The following is a 22,311-nucleotide window of genomic DNA, read 5'->3' as shown; positions in this document are numbered from 1 at the left end:
CCTGTATGGTTTTTTTCACAATTACGTTTTAAAAAGCTGACTTCATCTGTACATGACTACATCTATTATTGTTTACAATTTAATGTGACATGGTCCATTCTCTCACAGTCCCGCAGGCCTGATACCCTTGGCACTCAGAGCACTTCAGGTAAACTGGTATCCAATCAGCAGTTCAACATGCAAATCGAGCAGGTGTCGCCAGGGAGGGACTGTGGAGGAAACATACTTTAGAATAACACCCATGTGCTAATCACAGGAATAGTGGCTTAAATGTGTCTTCAGAGAAAGTCCTACGGGTTCATTCAGAGGAAGCTAAAAACATCCCCATGTCAGATAAGGACACTGCTGGGCTGAGATCGTTTTGGTAACCTGCTGCTGCTCCTCAGGCATGTAAAAGTTATGGTGTAAAAAAAAAAAAAAAAAAAAAAAAATGTGACCATAAAAGTTTTCTTCTGAGAAGACGTTGTCGCTGAGAGTACAGATGGAGACAGACCTGAGGCTGGAGTCTAGTCTGTGGATCGGGAGTAAAAGATATCGGGCCGTCCTGACAGGCTGGCATTTCAACTGGACCGAGGTAGATAAGAAGAATCGCGATAAGAAAACAAGTAGGTGGCTCTGTTCTCCAGCTGCATAACATCAGTCGCTCTCTAATATCCATTCAGACAGTTTGATCGTGGATAAGGGAAACGCAAAAACATCCTCAGTATTTATACTTTCCATTGTCCTTGCGCTTAGTGAACTTATATGCCTGTTTAAAGTGTCAATATCACGAATAAATGCGCCCATTAAACGTGTTGTTGGTGCGCAGCACTTGTTAAACGCCACAACTTGTTTCCTACATGACGGAACCGGTGTAAACAGGACCGATGACAAACGAGAGCGCATCCGCGAACAAAGCCATCTTTGCTGCGCTTCGCATGCGTGTCTTTGACTGTCGCAGGGAGGGAGCGCTTTAATTAAGCTGTAGTTGCATGAAGAAAACGTGAAGAACAAGTTGAACAGCACTGTCACGAAAGACAACCTGCTGAGATCTGAGTTTACTGAAAACAAAGGCCAGACACACACACACACACACACACACACGCGCACACACACACACACATAAGGCTCAAGCTTGAAATATAGGGGTTTTCTTTTAAATCTCAATTTTTCCTGACACCAAATGTCTCCAATGTCCATTTGCTGTCTGTCTGTGTCGCCAACACAGCAATACATACACATGAAGTGGAAAGGGGTGTTAAAGTAAAAACGGAAGTGATGTGTTACACACTATACACAAGCTGTATCATCCAAATCTCCCGTGTGCAGGCAGCATAACGGTAAAACCTGGGCTCCAAAACTGTCATTAACAGAGCTTTCTTAAGGCAGACATGACTTGTCTTACACCTGTGTAGCTAATAATAAAGACGGTGGCTCCACTCCCTTTAGGTGTGTCAATGAGCAAACACACACAAACGGCCTTCTTCACGGCAGTCATACAAGGAAAAGAACTGTTGTCACTAATATCATTAACAATCTCTGTTATAATCAGGTGTCCCAGTGAGCCAGAGTGAACAATACCAGAACCCTGACACTGAAGCAGCTTCACTGAATTTTGCAACAACTTTATTATTTGAACTTGTGCTTTTCTTATTGACATGTCAGACTGTATTTCGTGAAATGTCCTACAAGAGAGCCCTGGAATTAGAACCGCTAATTCGGATAGAGCCATTACTAATGTCTTAAGTCACACCTGTGCTTTACACAGGTAAAAATACATGTTGTGAGAAGTCTTCCCAGGGGTTAAAATAGTCTGTTATTTGTATGTACAGAAACATGTCCACTGAAGTTTTCACTGTTTGTTTGTCTGTGTGATTAAAGTTTCAGTACCGGTGGCAGAAGTGGTTGGAGTGGAGGAAGGCCGGGTGGAGATCCTTCCCCAGAAATCAGTTGAGGACCAAGACAAAGACTTCACAGGTGGGTTCTCTTGGGAGACTCTCGGGTATCACAAACCCAAGGTCACTGTCAATGCTTAAGTAAATAACAGCGCAGCCTGAAACGCTGCACGTCTTTTGCTGTCCATACTGAGATGAGAATGTAAATAATTTACCAACAAGAGCATATTATTCAAATATATATCAGCATTCCAGCAGCTGATATTGTGGTTTTACAGCATGGTTATGTTTTATCTATCTATCATCCACCCTTAGTTTTCTATGTGAAGCGCAGCAGCAGCGGGGGCTCTTCTGGGTTGCTATGGAGACTGGGCAGGACCCAGTTTAGCTGCCCTAGTCGGGTCCTCAGAGACCAGTGGACAAAACACCTAAGGACTGCTCTAAAAACACACAGTAAGGATGGAAAATAAGGCAAAACACTAGACTGATATTACAGCTCCAGTGTCCTCTAAATATGTCTTGATATGACTGTTAATCATTTATTGTTTTCAAATCCTCCCTCAGTCTGCAGGTTTGCTGCTCTCGACAACCTGTAATGTTTTAAATGTGTCTCTCAGGTCCATTACGCCCACATAGGCTGTTGGTGTTCATCAACCCCTTTGGAGGAAAGAAGAAAGGAAGAAAGATCTACCATTCTCTTGTTGCCCCTCTGTTTGAGCTGGCTGGAATCAGCTCTCATGTAATCGGTAAGATTATATAAAATTGTGCAACATTTCTTTGTCTCTTTATCAGTTTTGAGAAAAGTTGAGTTAGCTACTGATGCAAAGACTGATGGGGCGGATGCTTGATGCTCCTCTAGTTGAAGGATTATGTCTGACAGATGGCCTTTCACTGACCTACTTAAATTCAAAAATGATTGATGAAATGGATTTGCAGTGTGCATGTAATCATGTATTGTTTAGTGACTGAGCGGGCAAACCAGGCCAGAGACCACCTCCTGAAGAAAGACCTGACAGGCTTTGACGGGTAAGAGCTAGTCTAAACACTGTGGTATGACAGCATTACAACAGCTAACCCCGCTGGGAGGTGCTTTCGTAACAGAAACTCTTGTGTTTGTTTATAACAGCGTGGTGTGTGTGGGTGGAGATGGCATGTTCAGTGAAATACTTCATGGTTTGATTGGGCGGACTCAACAAGAGGCAGGCCTTTGTGAGAATGATCCTGCTGTCACTTTACAGCCCTGTCCACTTCATATTGGCATCATTCCCGCAGGTAATGACACGGTTATTAAGAATTCATGAAGTGGCCGGAGTTTGGGTTAGAGCTGCAATGCACACATCCTGTTGTATTATATCTACTGTAGGTTCGACAGACTGTGTGTGTTATGCCACAGTGGGAGTGATCGACCCTGTTACTTCAGCTTTGCACGTTATCATTGGTGAGGAAGTATTTCCATTCAAATAGAACATTCTTTTAATCATCATTTGTTCATTTTAGAAATCAACATATGAAAATACCCATACGATTTTGTCAGCTTTGAGCTAATCCTTTCCCACAATGCCTTGCAGGAGATTCTCAGCCTTTGGATGTGTGTTCAGTTCATCATGCCTCTACTCTGGTGCGCTACTCCGTGTCTCTGGTGGGCTATGGCTTCTATGGGGATGTACTGGCAGAGAGTGAAAAGCACCGCTGGATGGGACCTCTCAGATATGACTATTCAGGTATGAGCTGATGATTCATTTAGAGAACAGAAATGGCTACGTGCTGAATTATATTAGATGCTGGGAAAAAAATATGTATTTATTTTTAGCTTTGAGTTAGAAAGTCATTCTGAAACTGTCACTGACATCAATATGATAACGATGAAAGCACTTATTGCGATGCGTGCATTTTTTTCATTTTTCTTTTTTTTTTCTTTTCTTTCATTTTTTTGTCACAAAACCACATTCCCCTGAGTATGTTCTTTTTTGCTCTCCTTTGCCTAGGCACAATGGTGTACCTGAGCAACAGAAGCTATGCAGGCATAGTTCAGTATCTACCAGCGGACCCGTTGCTCTCCAGCCCTAGAGATAAAACGCGCTGCCTCTCAGGGTAAAACTATTCACAGGAAGTCACATATAAAGACTGTATACACAACAGATTCTACTCTAGATATTACTTCCATACAAATTTTGTGATGTGGGTGTTTTATCACTTTTATCACTTTCCAACAACCACTGTCTGGGTTTGTAGGAGTGTTTATCTGTCAGATTCTACTCAGATTCTACTTCATTTTTTCATAATGTTGTTTGTCAATCACCTAGTATTCTCTGCGTCTATGTGATTTTTGTCCGTATATTTCCTGTATTATGAATTGTGGATCACTTTTCATTACCTTAGTTTTCAGTGTTACATGACAGTTACCAGCTTTGCTATGTTTTTATGTCATGTCTCTCCATGAGTCCCAGTCTTTTTTAAGGCAAATGGGACTTTAATTATTGCCCAAGTGACTCATCCTTTATAGTAAAAGTAGTAGCCCATAGTAACAAACAAGCTTCAAGAAATTATGAATGGTGATTAATGGGAAAGAGAGAAAGTGTCCCTGAGCGTAGTCTCCTTATTATTCAAGCACAAATTCACAGTGAGAGACAGCGTAACTGCTACCACCTGTAGCAGGGACTCAGGTGTTGGGTGTACCTTAAGAAGGGTAGAAACCATGGCAAGAGGAACATGATCTAGACGAAAGGTGAGCCTTGGTCTCTTGTTAGAGTGTACAATGCCTCGGTCTTTGTCAGAGGCAACTGTCAGCAAATAGTTTATGATGCTCTCATGACTGGGTCTCAAGGGCGAGGAGCTTGTTATTTCACAAACTTGAAGTAGAGTGAAACTCTTTGTGTTTTGTGTGTGTGTGTGTGTGTGTGTGTAGGTGCAGTGTGTGCTCCAGAAGCACAGAAAGACTTTTCACTCACTCTTCAGATTCAGGATCCCTGTACAGCTCCCACTTCAGCCAGTTCAGTAGTGACTCAGAAGGTAATGACATAACACATGGAAGTCCTGTGTTTTGTGTTCTGTATGTTTTAGCTCATTTAACAGCCTTTTTGGCTTGTGACCCCTTAAAATGGAACTCCGCATCAGGCTGCACATCTGCAACAGTGACATTCTTCCTTCTACAATTATTGTATTTGAATTATTTATAGAGGGCTTAAGGGATGGCATTATCCAGCACATCACAAGAAAGGAAGCAGGGATTAGAATAAGTAAAACAGAAATATGATTTTTCTACTGCCATATCCTATTAATCATCTCATCACCCCTTGGGACATCCCCAACCCCCAGGTAGGGAAGCACTTCTTTACAGTGCTCGCCAGAAGGCCCTACTGTATGTTTGCAGTATGTTAACAACTCGTAGTCTGAGTTGCATAACCACACAACACTGCAACATTGACCAACAATCACAGCAATGCTAACATAAACCAAAAGATAAAGAACACAATCAGTAACAGTCCAAACAAGTATAGTCTGCTTTAAATAGTGAGCGGTGAAGACGAAAAATAAGTAAAAAGGGCACTGCATACCAACATGAAAACACCATCCCAACGGTGAAGTATGGTGGAGGAAGCATCATTATTTTGGCCTACTTTGCTGCCTCATGGCCTGGACACCTTTCCGTCATTGAGGAGATAATGGATTTCCAAGCTTATTAAGGAATCCTACAGGATAATGTCAGGGTGTCTGTCCACCTGCTGAAGCTCAGTAGAAGCTGGGTGATGCAGCAGGAAACTGACCCTTAACATCAAAGTAAATCTACTACAGAATGACTTCAAACAAAGAAAATCCACCTCTTGGAGTGGCCCAGTCAGAGCCCAGACCTTGGCTCAGTAGAGATGCTGTGAAATGACCTGAAGAGAGTCATTCAACCCAGACATCCTAAGAATATGTCTGAGCTGAAGCAGTTCTCTATGAATAATGGTCCAAACTTCATCCTGAACATTGTGCAGGTCTGATCAGCTGCTATAGAAAACATTTGTTTGAGGTTTGAACCAGTTATTAAATCTAAGGTTTCAGGTTCTCCAGCACATGTTTCATGGGTGTGTTCAATTAAATGCAAAAGATTGTAATTGTTTGTGTGTTATTAGGTTAAGCACACTGTGTTTGTCTACAACGACCAATTATTATTCCAAAGGGTTCACATGCATGATGGGCTTAAACATGCACAAACAGCAGGATGGACCTTTAAGAATGATCAAGGCTGTCCCGTAGGTGAAGGGATCACCGTCTCTCTTTATCTCTGTCTCCCCAGGTGAGTGGGTGAGTGTCGAGGGGAGGTTCAGGTGTGTGTCTCTCACCTGTATGTCCAGCTCGTGTCCAAGGAGTCCTCTGGGCCTCTCTCCGTCTGCCCACCTGGCAGACGGAACAGGGGACCTCATCCTGGTGTGGGACACTCACCCGCTGGGCTTCCTCAAGTTCCTCTATAGGCACACGAGCACACAGGACCAGGTATGGGCACTTTCACATTAAAACAAAGCTGGAAGAGGAAGTTTAAAAACTGCTTGACCCAATCTCTCACACCTGCTCTTCTTAGTTTGACCTGCCATTTGTGGAGGTCCACCGTGTGAAGGCTGTTCGTTTCTCCCTCCCTTCTGGCAAAGAGGAGGAAGCATATGAAGAGGTTGTGGGGCAGAGTGGTGGGATAGAAGAAGAGGAGAGAGGGTACGTGGAGACTGTAAGCAGGAGCAGCTCTCGACAGCACCTGGCAGAGAGGGCCACAGGGCGAGAAATGACAAACAAGCAGAAAACAGCGACTCCTTTTCTTTGTGGCCTGTGCTGCAGCAAATCTCCCTCCGTGTCAGTGTGGAACTGTGACGGAGAGATTCTGCCTTTCACTGAGATCTTCTGCAGGTACAACCATGCATGTTGTATTTTGTGCAGTCTTATATTCTGTCATCATCCTGTGGTTATCATTTTTAAATTGTTTTTTAAATTGAGTTTTTTTTAACTGCGTTGAACTCCCATCTTAGGATTCATGGCCAGTTGGTGCGTCTGTATGCCCGGGGCATCGAGGACGGCACAGCCATGCACGACTGCAGTGAGACAGGTGAAAAGTGTGAAAGGAGATGCATCCTACACAAATAGTCCCACCCAAGAGAGAAAGAGCGAGACAAGGTTGATTTGTGAATTTCCAGATCTGCAGTCTGTCATGGCCAAAGAGTTTCCAATATTAATATATATATATATGCAATAATGAAAAAAGATTATTTATTCTTAAATCATTGTGTGTATGTGTGTGTGCGTTCAATACTGCTCCTGAAAACACTATAAAAGACTTACCTGTAGTGCAGGTTTTTTCTGCACAAAAGAACGTATTTAATCCATTGCTGTGTAGTGTGTGTATGCAGTTTTTGTTCTGTACATTTTATTCATGTTCACTTGAGTTTTCAGAGAATAAAATAATGGCAAATGTCAACAGGAGTTAAAAGACAAAAAACATTTTAATAAAAAGACTGACCTGACTCTTTTATTCTTTATTGTTGTCAGCATTAGTTCAGCAGTGCAATTTATCTTGGAAATAACAGCACCTCGTTTTTTTGACATAAACAAGTAGGAACTCTTTTTTTTATTTTTTAGTATCATTCAAAATAAAACTAAACCACCATAACTGTATTATTACCTACAGTAAATGGAAGAGTACACAAAAGAACAACTGCAATAGTTCCAGAGGAAAAGTTGTTTGAACAAATGTTCATCTTTGCTGCACTTCCCACGGCTCTCCAAATCCTGGCAGGATGGAGTTATCTGTTATTGGTCTGAGTGCGTGTTTGTGTGCATGTGTGTGTGTTCCCAGCTAGGCTGTGCACCTGGTAGAGACAGACATAGGCGGCAAGAAACATCATCAGTGTGGTGCAGGAAATTGAATTCAAAAGCAAATTGAAGTTGTAAAATGAAAACTCATTCATACGTTGTGAGCGATTCATCTTTAAAATGCTATTAACACTTATCCACAGTTTTAGCTTATAGCATAAAACACTTACCTGGAAGTTGTTCTCACCTGAAGCGGGACATTTAAATGTGTCTCCTTTGTGACTGACTGTTATTAAGAGAGTCACCTGTTCTTACAAACCAGACCAACAAGCCCTCCCAGTGTAAACACTACTTAGTGTTGCTGCTTTATGTGCATCATACACAGTGTCATGGTTTAGTGATGACTGTAAACACTGGGCTGCTGATTGCACATAACAAGCTTATATTCTTAACATTCAAGGATCAAACAAGAATCAGTAAAGTAGGAGATTTTACTGTTCTTCAAGTCTAATATGTCCTAAGGACAAGGTATTAGGTGTGGACAACGTTTAAAAACAAGAAAAAAGTGCAGACAGAAGAGTGAATGATGATTTATTTAGAAATTTAAGATTTACAGGTGAAAACTCAAATCAGGCTACTACAGTTATGTTTATTTCCACATCCATTCTTGTATGATTAGGAATCAAAGCTCAAAGACAGAGAAATCAAAATCAAACATGGTACAGAGGTGATTGCAGTAAACCTTATTGTCTGTAAACTTTGTGACGTTGGTGTTCACGTGTTCATGAGTATGTGTGTTCATGTGACAGAAGGCATCATGCTGTGTGGGGCTGCACCCACTTGTATGTTCCCTCATAGCGAAATCCCACCCTTTTCATCAGATCATCTGCCTCGTTTGGACCACGACTGCGGACACAACAAATGAAAGACAAAAAAAAAAAAAAAAGACTTAGTTACTTTGCGTCATATATTTATTTCTGTCCAATAAAACTGATTTTACCTTCCATATGTGTAAGGTATGGGGATTGTCTTCTCTTTTTCTATCTGGTGAAGGAGGTGGGTGAAGATCCTCCAGGCCTCCCGCAACTCATCACTGCGACAGACAGAGGAAGAGTTCAGGTCAAAATAAAATTAATTAGTGAATGAAACACAACTAAAAACAAAACACAAAGACAATGAACTATGAACTAAATGGTTTTACCAACCTGCGGACAAAATGCATCTGATTTCCACAGAAGACATCTAGTATCAGTCTCTCGTAAGCATCTGGGAGCTTCACATTCTAGAGGAAGATGGCAGCTGTTAAAAAACTACACACATGCTTATTTCAGGTAGAATGATCTACAGTGTTTTAAGCATCACTGAGGTAGTCTTTCTGTTGGTAGATACTGTGAAATGTTTCTGTTTTTTGCTCACCCTGTATATAAGCCTCTGTTGAATTATAATTAATGCACCATAGCATCAATGCAAACGTTGCATTAATCTGTCATGTAATTGTGTTTGTAGCAAACTTGGCAGGTCTTTATTTGGACATGATCGGAATTATATAACATCGAAATGCTATTCTGTGATCAGCTTGTTTTAAGCATCAGTTGATACTGAATAAATAAAGTTTATTCAAGAAAACTCTTGAACGTATTTCACTGACAGAGAAAAAATATATACACAATTTCAAGACCTGAATGATAGACCAAGTCAAGTGAACCTGTAGCACCTTGTATCTGCTTTTGTAAGTGAGGTCCAGCTCAGTCTCCTCTGGGCTGAAGTAAACCCCTGGCCTCTTGGTCATCATCTTCAGGTAAATAGCTTCATCTGGCTGCACCCGCACCACCAGCTCGTTCCTCTGACAGCGCTCGCCAAAGATGTCCCCTGGCACGTCAGTGAACTGCAGACGCACTTCTGCCTTCCGCTCATTCAGAGCTTTACCACAGCGCAGAATGAAAGGAACCCCTAATGAATGGTTGGATGGTGCAAGGACAGACATGAAGGGTGAAAAAATATGACATGGAGAACGAATATGACAAATATGATGGAGGAGCTGCCATTAAAATGAACTATAAAATGAAATGTGATGAAGAAGGAGAGATGTTTAGCCTCACCATCCCATCTTTCGTTCTGAACGTAGAGCACTGCTGTGGCAAAAGTTGGTGTGCAGGAACCTTTTGGTACGGTGGGATCGTCAAGGTAGCCCAGCTTGGATTGGCCCTCACCTTCAGGGTCCCCCACATACTGGCCAAGCACCACATCTGACACTTCAACGGGAGCTATGCACTTCAATACCTTCACCTGCAGCAAAAAACACAGGATGACAAGATCATATGGATGACTTTGTTATTGAAAACAAAAAAAAATGCTCAAATTCCTGGTACCCAATCATCAGTATTACCTTTTCATCCCTCACATCATCAGGGTTGGTGGAAGCAGGTTTTTCCATCGCAACCAAACAGAGCATCTGGAGCAGATGGTTTTGCATGACATCTCTATTAGAGAGATAGGGCTAAAATCAGGCTCTAGTATAACAATGACAGTGTATCCAGTGTTTCCACATTTAACTGAATCTACTGTCTCTCACCGAATGATACCAAAGTCATCAAAGTATCCTCCACGGCCCTGAGTGCCAAAAGGTTCCTTAAAGGTGAGAACGACACACGCCACACTGTTCCTGTTCCATATTGGTCCAAAGATGCGATTTCCAAACCTGGAAGTGAGAGCATATCTCATATATGACAATGTTTAAGTTTATACCTGTGGTAAAGTGCTTGAAAATGTGTGTATGGAGCTTGTTACCTGAGCACCATGAGGTTCTGGACCATCTCTTTCCCCAGGTAGTGGTCTATGCGGTAGATCTGGTCCTCTGTAAACAGGGAGGACAGGTGGGCGGACAGCTCCTGGGAGCTCTGGAGGTCACGACCAAATGGCTTCTCAACAATTACCCTGTTCCAGCCTCTGTTTTACAAACATAGCTGGTCAGAACCATGCAATCTAAACAGAATGACCACTGTTTTTTAACAGACTGGAGGATACTTACGTGTGGCTCATGCAGTGGGTTCTGATGTTTGTGCTGACATCATGGTAGACGGTGGGTGGCAGAGCCAAGTAGAAGAGTCGGTTGGCATCGCCACCTCCAGGGAGAGACGACAGATGGGCGTTGAGTTGGTCGAAGGAGCTGCCGTCGTCATACCTGCCGCTCAGGTAGGAGTTCTTACTGAAGAAGGCTGAGAAACATTCACTCTCTTCATCAGCGACCTGAAGAAATGTTGAATAATGATTCCAGATTACACAATTAATGATCTTGTCACAGATAACCAACAGGGAGTGCTAGATGTATTACCTTCATATAAGGCAGACATGCTGTCTTGATGTCCTTCACAGTCAGGTTAGACCGGGCAAAACCCACAAAGTAGGTGTCATCTGGGAGCAAGCCATCTCTGAATAACCACCTAAAGAAGGATAGGAGTCAAAAGCAGTGATACAGAACACCGACAAAGGGTCAAACTCTTCATACCACAGGGTGGACAAACAACTTCCAAACAACTCTTGTCTTTGACTGGTGTATGAGAAGTAAGTCTCTACTCACCATAAAGTTGGATAGATCTTCTTTTTAGCAAGATCTCCCTGTGCAAAGAACACGAAGGAAAAAGAGATCTGATCATGAAGCTCTACTGATTACCACAGCGGCTGTGAAGAATCAATGAAGAGTCCAAAGTGTAAGCAAACTTTAAAAAGAAGTGGTTGCAGTGATGTGGAACAAGTAGATTTGTTGAGTAATGTGAGACAACGCCAACCAGAGGGACTTTGAACACACCCTCCTTGCAGAGCTGTGTCTGAGACTTCATGTAACTTTTAAATAGATAACTGGTACTGACAAAATAAAGAAAACAAATAGATAAAAACAACTAGATTTTGGAACTTGTGTCAGATTTAAAAGCCAAGAACAGTCAGACAAAAAATGCTTGTGGTCCAAAATTATCCCCTTCTTTCAATGCTTTACAAAGGAAAAAGTAGATGCAGCACATTTCAGGCAACATATGCTCATTCCCTGGCTTGCACTCTCTGATTACCAAACACAATATTTCCCAGTGAACTGTTGTGTCACCTCTGTTGGGCCTGTAGCTTCAAACTATCTTCTGAAGTTTTTTTTTTTTTTTTTTTCAGTTTGAAATTTAATGCGATTAGAAATATTGTTTATCGAACTGCATCAACCTCAAAATAGCCTGTAGACTTGTGAACAGGCAGTTTTTGTAACATCTGAAACAGACTGAACATTTCTACAGATCTTTTTTAAACTGTCCATTAAAATTTCAGAATTGAAGAAAACAGTGAATATCCATACCAGGTTGTAAGAAGTTCAAAGGTTGTACTCACGGAGGCTCCCAGGATAATAAATATGTGTGTGTTGGAACGAGTAGACTGCTCCTCTCCATAGAGTTCCTTCCTGAGCTGCCCAAACACCTCAGAGCGAGTCAAAGGCTCACTGCTCATCTTCTGGCCCATCTGCTCTCTCCCTACTGAGGCCACTCTCATTTCACTATGCCTACATAACACACACGGTATGGTGAAATTTCAATTGTCATCCTTGCTTTGCAGAAATACTTCATGTGCTAATGCTGCCACCTATTGTTGCAAAGAAAAAAAATCCTAATGTCACTGCTACTTCATGCTTTGTAATGCATATACCCTCTACCCCCCAGCCCCTGTAGTCCAGCAGGTTGGATATATATAGTACTCCTGTGCAAATTCCATCAGATCAGGTTTGGCCTGGAAGAAATCCTGCTGTCTCACTTTTCACAATTCACAGCTCACAATTCAGGTCTATTCAGACAAGGCTGAAACAAGGCAAGGAATGTTCCTTACTCCTAAACCACTCCTTGGATGAATGTTGCGCAAACATGAACTGTGGCTGAGAAAGTCTTATGGCTTTGTTGCAGACATAGTTCTTATCAGTACATAACCTCTGGCATAACAGTTTTCACAGCATATAAAATGAGAAATGAATGTGTTTCCATGCAGGCAACCTGATGCTACTCTGGCTCTAAATCCAAATAATTAAATATGTGTAGCATCAGTCACCACAGCTAGGACTCTGAGCGAATCATTCTTCCAGGAAATGCTAAGTAAATCATTACTGAAAATCACTCGGCTAAAACATAAAAGAAAATTCTAGTACTAACATAAGATTAGTAGTGTAGACGTGCATTAGTAAATAACCAGGACAGATCAAAGTTGTTGTTATAACTCAGGTATATTTCGCTGTTTAACCTCCATGGATAAATCATGATGATTAAAAAAAAATGTATCATGCAAATCATTCATCTGAAACAACAAAGTAGGATTTTTATTTAAAAAGAACAGACATCTCTTACACTTTAGTAAGACTCGTCCATATTGTCACATTTTACAAAAAAAGTCACTATACAGTGATTTTTCAAGTGGAGTGTAAATTCACTGAATTAAGATCATTGCAGTTCACAGCAACAGTCCCATGAACAAGCTGCAACTCCTTCATGTCCATGTTCTGTCTTGATATCCCCAACCACCTTCAAATGTCTTTCCTGAGTTTCCATCATAAATAAATTTAAAACAAGGTCAACCTGAGCATCTTCAACAGATGTGACTGTCTTTACTTCATCTCTCCACTCAGTATGGCAAAATGCCCCACGTTCCACAGCATGAAGTCCTGCTGGATTGATGTAGAGTTGGCTCCTCAGAGCCGAGTCTGAGGAAGGGGGCGCAAGGTGTCAGAGGTCACCTGATGGGTATACTGGGAGGTCAGCTGAAAGACCAGTGCTGGTAGATGTCAGCAGCATTACAGTGGTCCATTTGAATCTTGCCTGCTTTCAGCTGTAAACATTTCCCACTGTTGGGATTCTTCAGAAGATTTTCCTGTAAAGTAGCATCAGAGACAAAATCATCAAAAGAATCATTGCAGAATCCATATATATATATATATATATATATATATATATATATATTCTCTCTCTCTCTCTCTCTCTCTCTCTCTCTCTCTCTCTCTCTCTCTCTCTCTCTCTCTCTCTCTCTCTCTCTCTCTCTCTCTCTCTCTCTCTCTCTCTCTCTCTCTCTCTCTCTCTCTCTCTCTCTCTCTCTCTCTCTCTCTCTCTCTCTCTCTCTCTCTCATTTATTCAGATTACAGTAGTCAAAGGAATAGTTAGACATTCTGGAAAAGACCATTACTTGCATTCCTCACCTCAGTAAAAACCCACTCCTGTTGTGGTGCCACACTGGTGCCCCTTCCCTTCAGCTGGCATGGCTCAATCTTCATTGTATCTGGCTGAGGTATGGCATGAAGACACAGCTGCTTTCCAATGTTATGACGCAGCTCCTTATGAGTTGTGTATTCAAAATACTGGAGGAGACATTCATTCAATTAGGGACCCAAAATTCACCAAAGAGCTCTTGATTTCACAAGTGTAATCCCCTGTACCTGGTTGCCTCCCATGTTGTGACACTGGTACATGATCACAGGTTTACCTCCCTGGTTGTTCTCTCCAACATCCAGACAGGTTTGAGATCCTGAATTTCTAATCTGGTGAAAACACACCCACACAATAACAGTAAGATACACATGCAGCTTATCAACATTTGAGGTGTGCTATGTCATTGAAAAGGAAGCACGGCTCTAAGACTTACGGCTCCAAATTTTTCTGGTGATAAGTCTGGAACAAAGGCCTCTGGGTAGACATTATCTAGGTACCAGGTGAAGTTCTTGCACTGCAGCCTCTCTCTTAGTTTCAAACGATCAGAGATGTCTCCAAACTTATGCTGTAACAGTGAAATAAGTTGGAGTATAAATTCTAGCCAAAAATGCGGGACATGAAAGATGATAAATGACAATGTATCAATGTGCATTTAACACCTGAACACTGTCAGCAGGTCACACTGACCTCACTGGCCATAACCGCAGCATTCTTGTTGCGGCGGTAGTAGATGTTCTTGTAGTCATCCATCCAGACCTCAGCCAGGCGCACCTGGTTGCGAGTGATGACCTCTGTGCCTTTGGGGAAGGTATGGGGACTCTTGGTGCGGAAGACATGGCCCACCACAGAACAAGGGATGATTTCTAGCTGACCCCCACACTGCCATACCTGTGAATCATATTTGACACAGGCAGCAATTCAGACTGTAACTTGATAATAAGCGAGACACTTACCAAGTAATATGTGCAACTGTGGGAGTATAGATAAAGACTGACCCTGAATGACATCTCCACATTTTCACCACCCCAGATCTCCATCTTGTCATCATATGTTCCAATGTGTTCAAAGTACTTCTTTGAGATCGAGAAGAGACCTCCAGCAAAAGTAGGTGTTCTGAAAATTTCACAGGAAGGTACAAAAGCTTTAGGCACTTAAATCATTTAGGGTGCTCTAAGTTATACCAATACAATCAACCCTACTTACTTCACAGGGTAGGTTTCATCCTTGCGCAGCTTCTTTGCATCCTCAGGAATCGCCTCCCAACCAAAAGTCAAGCTCCAGTCAAAGTTACCTCTGTTGAAAGCGCGGTTGGTGGACACAGGCTTGTTGAAATGAAAGGTGTTGAGGTCAATGGTGGTGATCTCTGGACTAACCACAGCAGTGGGCTCTTCAACAATGCGTGCCAACAGGGGCTCTAGCCAACCATGGAAACACTCACCTATACAGGAGAGGAAAGGCAGAGATCACTACATAGTTCCTTCTTAACCTCCCTCAGAGAAAAATTAAGTTACTGCCAACAATCAGTATCAGGTGTAGATGTTTCTGTGGCATAGCTTGGCTTCATGAGAATGCTGGTATTACATTAAGCAGATGTTTTTTGTCCAAAGTGACAATTATTGTGTGTGTGTGTGTGTGTGTGTGTGTGTGTGTGTGTGTGTGTGTGTACACTTGTACCTGCTACATAGTAAGGACCAAAAAAAGTATTTTACTAACAGAGTGAGGACATTTTGGGAAAGTGAGGACATTTTGGCCGGTCCTCACTTTTTGAGACACCTTCAAATCACATTTTGAGGGTTAAGACTTGGTTTCACAGTTATGGTTAGAATTAGGTTTAGGTTACGGTTAGGGTTAGGGTTAGGCACTCAGTTGTGATGGTTAAGGTTAGGGTAAGGGGCTAGGGAATGCATTATGTAAATGAGTGTCCTCACAAAGATAGAAGTACAAGTATGTGTGTGTGTGTGTGTGTGTGTGTGTGTGCGTGTGTGTGCATGTGTATTTTCTCACAGTGTGCGTCGAGAAAGGTGAGAATTTCACCCTGAGCAATGCTGGCCCCCAGCAGTCTGGCTGTGATGAGGCCCTTCCTTTCCAGCTGCCTCACTACGCGGACAATCTTCAGCTGATGCACAAACACCTCCAGTTGGGTCTTCAGGTGCTCTGCACAGATGAAACTAAATCACCATGTCTGTCTCAACTTCTCTTCATTTAAAACAAGAGCTTTCCAGCTGAAAATGTTAGCTTACTTGAGCTCCAGTGGCTTCAATGAGTAGTAGAGGTGAGAACCTTGCTATACTCATGGTATACTCTGGTTACAGATGCAACAGAGCACACTTAGTACCTCAACAAACAGTGAGGCTGGCTTTGGTCAGAGGTGCAACAGACATATTTACATGTGAGAGACATTACCAGAATAAAAGGCACTGAAGTAGAAACACTGCTGGTAAAAATGGGTCACACTTCCCTTCAAAAAGCATTCATGACCACAATGCACACCGCATGTCTCAACGTTTCAGTCTGAGTGAACAACCATGTGTCATAAATGTTATGACAAAAAGGAGAAGCTTGGGTACAGGAGGAAACCTCTAAATACAGCTGAGGGTAATGGCATGTTAGCTTAGGTCAAATCTAACTGACAAACTCAGACAACAGGCCTTCGAACATTACAAATACTGACGATACGTGTAGCATTGTCATTTTAACACCTGCGTTTCTCGGCAGGGTCAGGCTAGTGTCAGCTGTTATTTGAGATATTAAAGGAACAGCTTGTAAATAGAAATAGAACTGATAAATGAAGACATTAGTTTAAGTATCTATTGCAATTGAACTTTTTTTCTACATTTGGTTTAAGAACTGACATGATGTGACACCTAGAATATTAGCTAGTATGGCTTGAAATCCTCCAGTATCCCTGGCTTGAATTGTGAATAACAGTGGGCTATAAAGGCTGACAAGAACACATCTTTTATCCATCTACAGTGGCAAGAAAAAGCATTTAAACTCTTTGGAATTACTTGGTTTTCTTCATGAATTGGTCATAAAATGTGATCTGCTCTTCATATAAGTCAAGAATACAGTGCTTAAGTTTATACCACCCAAACAATGATAACCTTTCATGTCTTTATTAATCCCACCCATTAGACATCCCAGTGGTGGTAGAAAAAGTAAGTGAACCCTTGGACTGGTTGAACCTGACAGTAATGACCTCAACCGAGCTTCTGATAGCTGCGGATCAGACCTGCACAACGTTCAGTGGGGACCATTCTTCCTTACAGACTTGCTTCAGCTCCGCCATATTCTTCGGACACCTGGTGTGTACAGCTCTCTTGAGGTAATATCTTAGCATCTCAATTGGGTTAAGGTCTGCTCTTAATTTTCTTTTTTTTGAAGCCATCCTGTAGTGGATTTACTCATTGTCCTGCTGCATTACACAGCTTTTACTGAGCTTCAGTTGGTGGACAGACACCCTGACATTATCCTGTAGGATTCCTGATGATGGCAAGCTGTCCAGTTGAGGGAGAAAAGTAGCTCCAAACCATGATGAATTATGTTTTCAATATCAACAAAAACAATCTAATAATTTGTGTGTTATTAGTTAAAACAGATTGTGTTTGTTCATTTTTGTAATTTTGATGAAGATTTAAGTTTAAGATACATTTATAAATAAATACAGGTAATTCCAGAGGCTTCACTTACTTTTTCTTGCCAACGTAAAAGTAAAACATTTTAGCAATTTACTGTATTGTAACTTTCTTCTTTATGACACTGTTGTCAAACAGAAGTCTCTATTTACAAAACCACACCTGACTGCTAATGTGTGTGTGCATGCTGTGAAAAATCCTGAGCTCACACCCTTCTATGCTATCTTATCAAAGCTAACGCCTAACTGTGACTGGAACGCTGCCCTAAAAACTCTGAAGGTCAGTTTAATTAATAAATTACTTATAACTTATTTTCTCTCAGTCTATGCTCTAAGCTGTATTCTGCCTATATCATATTTCAAAAATAACCCACATGAGCTACCTGAAGCTTTTCTTTTGTGTTGTTTAAAAATGTCCCTCGATGGTCTAACTCTACTATAAAGCATGCCACATTTACAGTCAGTGCAACTGTCAGTACTATATGAGGAATGAATTTTCCAACCAGCATTAAATACATTTTCAATATTGTTGGTACAATAAATCTCTAAGGAGTTTTAAATCGAAAGCAACTGGACTTGGTTATTTGTCTAGGGCTGGGTCCCAGCCGGGTCAGGTGCGAGAAAGAACTGATGAAGCCTCTTGGATGAGAGGTGAAATGTCTTCCTAGACAAATAACCAAGTCAAGTTGTTTTCGATTTAAAACTCCTTTGAGATACTATGACCTGGACAAATGAGAATATTCACAGGCTTATGGTACAATAAAGTTACATGTTTATGTCAAATGGAATATCATGAATGAATTACCTGGACCTTTCTGCTATTCTCTGCAGGTTTTTCTTTTCTGGAATGCATCACTGGTAGTTCTCTACCTACTCTGCTTGTCTTATTTACATTCATTTAACTGAAACTTTAACTTCACAGCACCCAGCAGGACTCCTGTTAGCAGAATGACTGAGCCTAAGAGTTTCTTCCTCATTTATGTGCCAAAATAAGAGCTGAAATAAGAAAGAACATAATCATAAAACTGAACTCCAAGCCCCTCTCGCTGTCACCCAGCTCCTGAATAAGGTGTTTTATGTTCTGCTGTCAGTGAATCTTCAAGTATATTTTAGTATGTACCTGCAGTGCTGGCATCATCAACCAAGATGATCTCTTTGAGCATGATAGCAGGAGATGTGTGCAGAACACTGTAGACTGTCCTGAGGAGGGTGGACCAAGCCTCATTGTGGAAGACTATAATGACACTGGTGGTGGGCAGAGGAGGACAGCGACGAAACTTCCTCTCCACACACCTGAGCAAGGTGAGCCACATCAAGATACAAAGAGAGACAGGGAGAGAAAACGCAACAGCATGAGAGTAGAGTGTGTGCAAGAGAGAGTGCCATATCAGATGAAATGTAAGTCACAGAAGGTCTTGCAGAGCCTTGTATAATAGACCATTGTCAGTAGACATTCAAGGTCTGTTCAAATAGCCCAATGCAATTGATGCAATGCTCAGTGCAAACAGTCATAAACAGCTCATTTTAAAGCCATTTGAAACCTCTAACCTCTAAAGACATAGCTCAAGGCGTATAACGCCTGTGACATGTTTGCATTGATGAACATTTACAGTGAGTGAAAGTGTTTACAGCAACCTGATCCTGACATGTGCATGATGCTACACTATACTCAGTGTTTGTGGTTTTCCAGGATAATGGTGAGCTTAATATGAAAATGCATGTAAATAATTTACCCCTCCGACCAAGATGCAGGGTATTATCTGACCTACTCTGTACATGTCAGCAAACATGTTGGTAAAACAGTGATTAGTCCAAACTATCTCAGATAATTCTGAACATTAGAGAACACGCTCTTACTCTGGAGGCCTTGTGTCATCCCCAAGACTACGGCTGAGTGAGATACGGTCGCTGGCAAACTGGTTGAAACAGTGACGTGTCATGCCTTCCTCCTTCTCCTTCTCCTCGTCCGGGGTCATTTGTTTTTTTTGAAATGCTGTCCCACCAGCCCCGGGGCTGCTGGGGTCCTGTGGTGGTCTCTCCAGGTGAGGCTTGAGTTCAGCCTGCGTGTAGAAGCCGGTGGGGCAGTTGACATCCTGGGTGGGCTGCACCTGTACTGGTGGTGGCTCCGGAGCTCCGATCTGGAAGCCAATGTTATTGACAGCCTTTCGGACCATGACTATCACCTTGTCCTTCTTGTCCACCAGCTCCTGAAACCAGGGATCCCCAGCAGGCGAAGAGCCAACATCCCTGTGGAGAACCACTAGGATCACCATGAACAGAGTCCCCCCAAGGAGCACCAGTTTAAGAGGAGACATGCGCCGGCGTAGAAACAGCCTCATGTTTCAGAAAGGGTGTTGCTCCCAAAGCTGTTAAAAAAAAAAAAGAAATTCCCCAGAAACTGTCTGTTAAATGAACGTTACCTGTAGGTTAAGCTCTGTAAAAATCAAAATCCCAGTCTGTACTTGTTATACATTCAGGAATTTACTCCTGGAGTAAAAAAGACGACAAGCAAGAAAAAATATCTTAAACCGGTTTGTGTGCCTGTGCAACTGTCATAGCAGCAGGTAATCTAGCCAACCTTGCCCCTCCCTCTCCCTGCCTCTTCAGGAAACAGTCCCACAGGGCAGGTGGAGAGAACAGGGAGAGGAGTGAGTGAACAAACACACCACACCTCTCTGTACACACCTGAATTCACCTGCTCCGGACACAGTCCTCCAGGACCCACGTGGCTGCAGATGGGCTGCAACACTGCTGGCTAAACCCTGCAACTCCCATGCCAGTTAATAAGTGACGCAAAACGCCCTGCTAAGACACCTGCTCCAAAGACACCTCAGCTGTCATCCAATACAGGAAGTAGTACGAGTTTGCTACGTGGAGCATGACTGGACCATAGGTTCAACCTGCCATGGCACAATAACAGGTCGTTTCCTGCTACGTGAAACAGGATATCATTGTAATGTGGGACATCTGCATGATCTTAGGTGATCACCGTTCAGTTAGACACACACTCTTACTTGGTCATAATTAATTTACACCATTCTCAAGCCAGCCTCCCTCATAAGTGATTCAAGAGGGCACTGTTTTGGTGTTCCAGAAAAGGGGAACAATCCACAGTTGTGTCTGACAGGCAACCAGTCAGTCCAGTTTGCTGTCATCACAGCTCCAACAAAGGAGGTAGTGGAAGCAAAAATATTCAGTCACACATAAATATTCAGTCACACAATTGCCAATACTGTATGGACACATAAATCTGGATTGACTGCTAGAATAACATTATGTCCCATCAGGCCAACTTCTAGTATTTCAGGATAATTATGTTTTTCAGGATCATCATTTCACAAATAAACACACACTTTTCTCTACAGCTTGAGGAACGTGAAGCAAAAGTAGACAAAGTGCGGTTAAATGATTCTGAGCAGTGTCAAATGAAAGAGGAAGAGTCGATTGCAAATATCCTGCTTTCATTCAGTTTATGTTGAGCCATTCAATTCAATTCACATCATACGCACAAGTCACGCCTTAGTTCTAAAAAAAAAATATCACATAATAGACAAAGATAAGACGAAGTAGACTTTAAAGTGTCAAAAGTAACACTGACTTGCGACAGAGAGAGATGAACATTCATGTGTTTGAGCCTCCTCGAAATGCTGCCACTTACCGAAAACTGTCGAGCGGCTGTCGGCCACAAATTTTCCGGTTGACGTGATATGCCTTTAATTGTTTGGAAAGTTGCCAAACAAGCACTCCGCGGGTTTTCCAAGTTCCGTGAAGCTGTCACACTGCAGTTTTGTGCGGACCAGGACACACCGCCTCCGTGGCCTCCCGACTGTTCCTCTGAGGTGAACAGGTGCCATTTGTTGAAATGATTAGAGTCCCCTACTGGCGGCGCACACGACTTCAAATGAGTTCTTCTCATGCGGCACGTTCAAGGCGACACAGTTCCTGTGCAGAAAAATCACACAGTGTGCCAAATGCGGAAAAATGACACTGTACGTCACACACACACACACACTCTTACTTGTACTTCTATCTTTGTGAGGACACTCATTTACATAATGCATTACCTGGCCCCTTACCCTAACCTTAACCATCACAACTGAGTGCCTATCCCTAACCCTGACCCTAACCTTAACCTAAACCTAATTCTAACCATAACTCTAAAACCAAGTCTTAACCCTCAAAATGTGATTTGAAGGTGTCTCAAAAAGTGAGGACCGGCCAAAATGTCCTCACTTTCCCAAAATGTCCTCACTCTGTTAGTAAAATACTTTTTTTGGTTCTTACTTTGTAGCAAGTACAAGTACACACACACACACACACACACACACACAGAGGAATACTTTATTCGTCCTCTTAATGTGTATATGTATATATTTGTGGGTATGTCTGTGAATGACAAGAGTAGCTATATAGCAATGAGTTGTGTGATTTACTATATAACTTGTGATACAAATATCTCAAATCCTGAACCAAAGCATTTCACATGTTGATTATGATTAGAAGTTTGACAACATATAACCTGGTTGGAATAAAGTTCTTTTCTTTTTAAAAAAAAATAGAGTCTAGGGACTCCTGAATATAATGGTGTCAGAAAACAGGAGAAGCAGGTATTTTTTTCACTACCATTAGAAATGACTGGATAACAAGGTGGGGGGCATACTCGCCCACCAGCACACTGCCAGGGGCACACCTGACATCATCATATTCCAGGAAAGGATGGGGTTTTTTTTTTGGAAAAAGGGGTGCATCAACCACCAAGAGAACTGGTATCTAAGATGTGGTTTCTACATTGTGTTTTCAGTTTGACTCT

At 42.0% G+C, this 22,311-nt stretch overlaps 3 protein-coding genes across 4 annotated transcripts; 1 reads left to right on the top strand and 2 right to left on the bottom strand.

Annotated features, from left to right (window-relative positions):
* Positions 1 to 229: 229 nt before the first annotated feature.
* On the top strand, positions 230 to 7,363 carry LOC139620505 (ceramide kinase). Its single transcript, XM_071476120.1, has 13 exons — positions 230 to 605; positions 1,861 to 1,956; positions 2,190 to 2,327; positions 2,492 to 2,620; positions 2,837 to 2,900; positions 3,001 to 3,146; positions 3,238 to 3,312; positions 3,443 to 3,595; positions 3,860 to 3,965; positions 4,780 to 4,883; positions 6,154 to 6,350; positions 6,436 to 6,752; positions 6,872 to 7,363. The coding sequence occupies exons 1-13, from the start codon at positions 482 to 484 to the stop codon at positions 6,984 to 6,986; spliced, it is 1,764 nt and encodes a 587-aa protein (XP_071332221.1). The 5' UTR covers positions 230 to 481; the 3' UTR covers positions 6,987 to 7,363.
* Positions 7,364 to 8,226: 863 nt separating this feature from the next.
* Positions 8,227 to 12,191, bottom strand: LOC139620506 (glucose-6-phosphate 1-dehydrogenase-like). The gene is made up of 12 exons (XM_071476121.1): positions 12,018 to 12,191; positions 11,230 to 11,267; positions 10,984 to 11,092; positions 10,681 to 10,898; positions 10,440 to 10,598; positions 10,225 to 10,350; positions 10,039 to 10,132; positions 9,752 to 9,938; positions 9,367 to 9,602; positions 8,858 to 8,934; positions 8,653 to 8,745; positions 8,227 to 8,558 (listed from the first exon to the last, which is right to left on the bottom strand). The coding sequence occupies exons 1-12, from the start codon at positions 12,174 to 12,176 to the stop codon at positions 8,468 to 8,470; spliced, it is 1,587 nt and encodes a 528-aa protein (XP_071332222.1). The 5' UTR covers positions 12,177 to 12,191; the 3' UTR covers positions 8,227 to 8,467.
* Positions 12,192 to 12,960: 769 nt separating this feature from the next.
* Positions 12,961 to 21,419, bottom strand: galnt6 (UDP-N-acetyl-alpha-D-galactosamine:polypeptide N-acetylgalactosaminyltransferase 6 (GalNAc-T6)). Of its 2 annotated transcripts, XM_071476119.1 has the most exons (12): positions 21,160 to 21,287; positions 20,187 to 20,263; positions 19,359 to 19,867; positions 18,622 to 18,794; positions 15,872 to 16,021; positions 15,071 to 15,305; positions 14,863 to 14,980; positions 14,555 to 14,755; positions 14,301 to 14,432; positions 14,095 to 14,196; positions 13,858 to 14,016; positions 12,961 to 13,535 (listed from the first exon to the last, which is right to left on the bottom strand). In XM_071476119.1, exons 3-12 carry the CDS (start codon positions 19,838 to 19,840, stop codon positions 13,422 to 13,424), a joined length of 1,866 nt encoding a protein of 621 aa, XP_071332220.1. In that variant the 5' UTR covers positions 19,841 to 19,867; positions 20,187 to 20,263; positions 21,160 to 21,287; the 3' UTR covers positions 12,961 to 13,421. The 2 variants fall into 2 exon arrangements, with proteins under 2 accessions (XP_071332220.1, XP_071332218.1); XM_071476117.1 differs by lacking the exon at positions 20,187 to 20,263 and having other exon boundaries at positions 21,160 to 21,419.
* Positions 21,420 to 22,311: the final 892 nt, after the last annotated feature.

The sequence above is a fragment of the Trachinotus anak genome, unplaced genomic scaffold (genome assembly GCF_046630095.1).
Source record: "Trachinotus anak isolate AG129_WGS33_773 ecotype Australia unplaced genomic scaffold, CSIRO_AGI_Tana_v1 ptg000004l, whole genome shotgun sequence".
Taxonomy (NCBI): Eukaryota; Metazoa; Chordata; class Actinopteri; order Carangiformes; family Carangidae; genus Trachinotus; species Trachinotus anak.
This window is presented reverse-complemented; position numbering and strand designations above follow the sequence as displayed.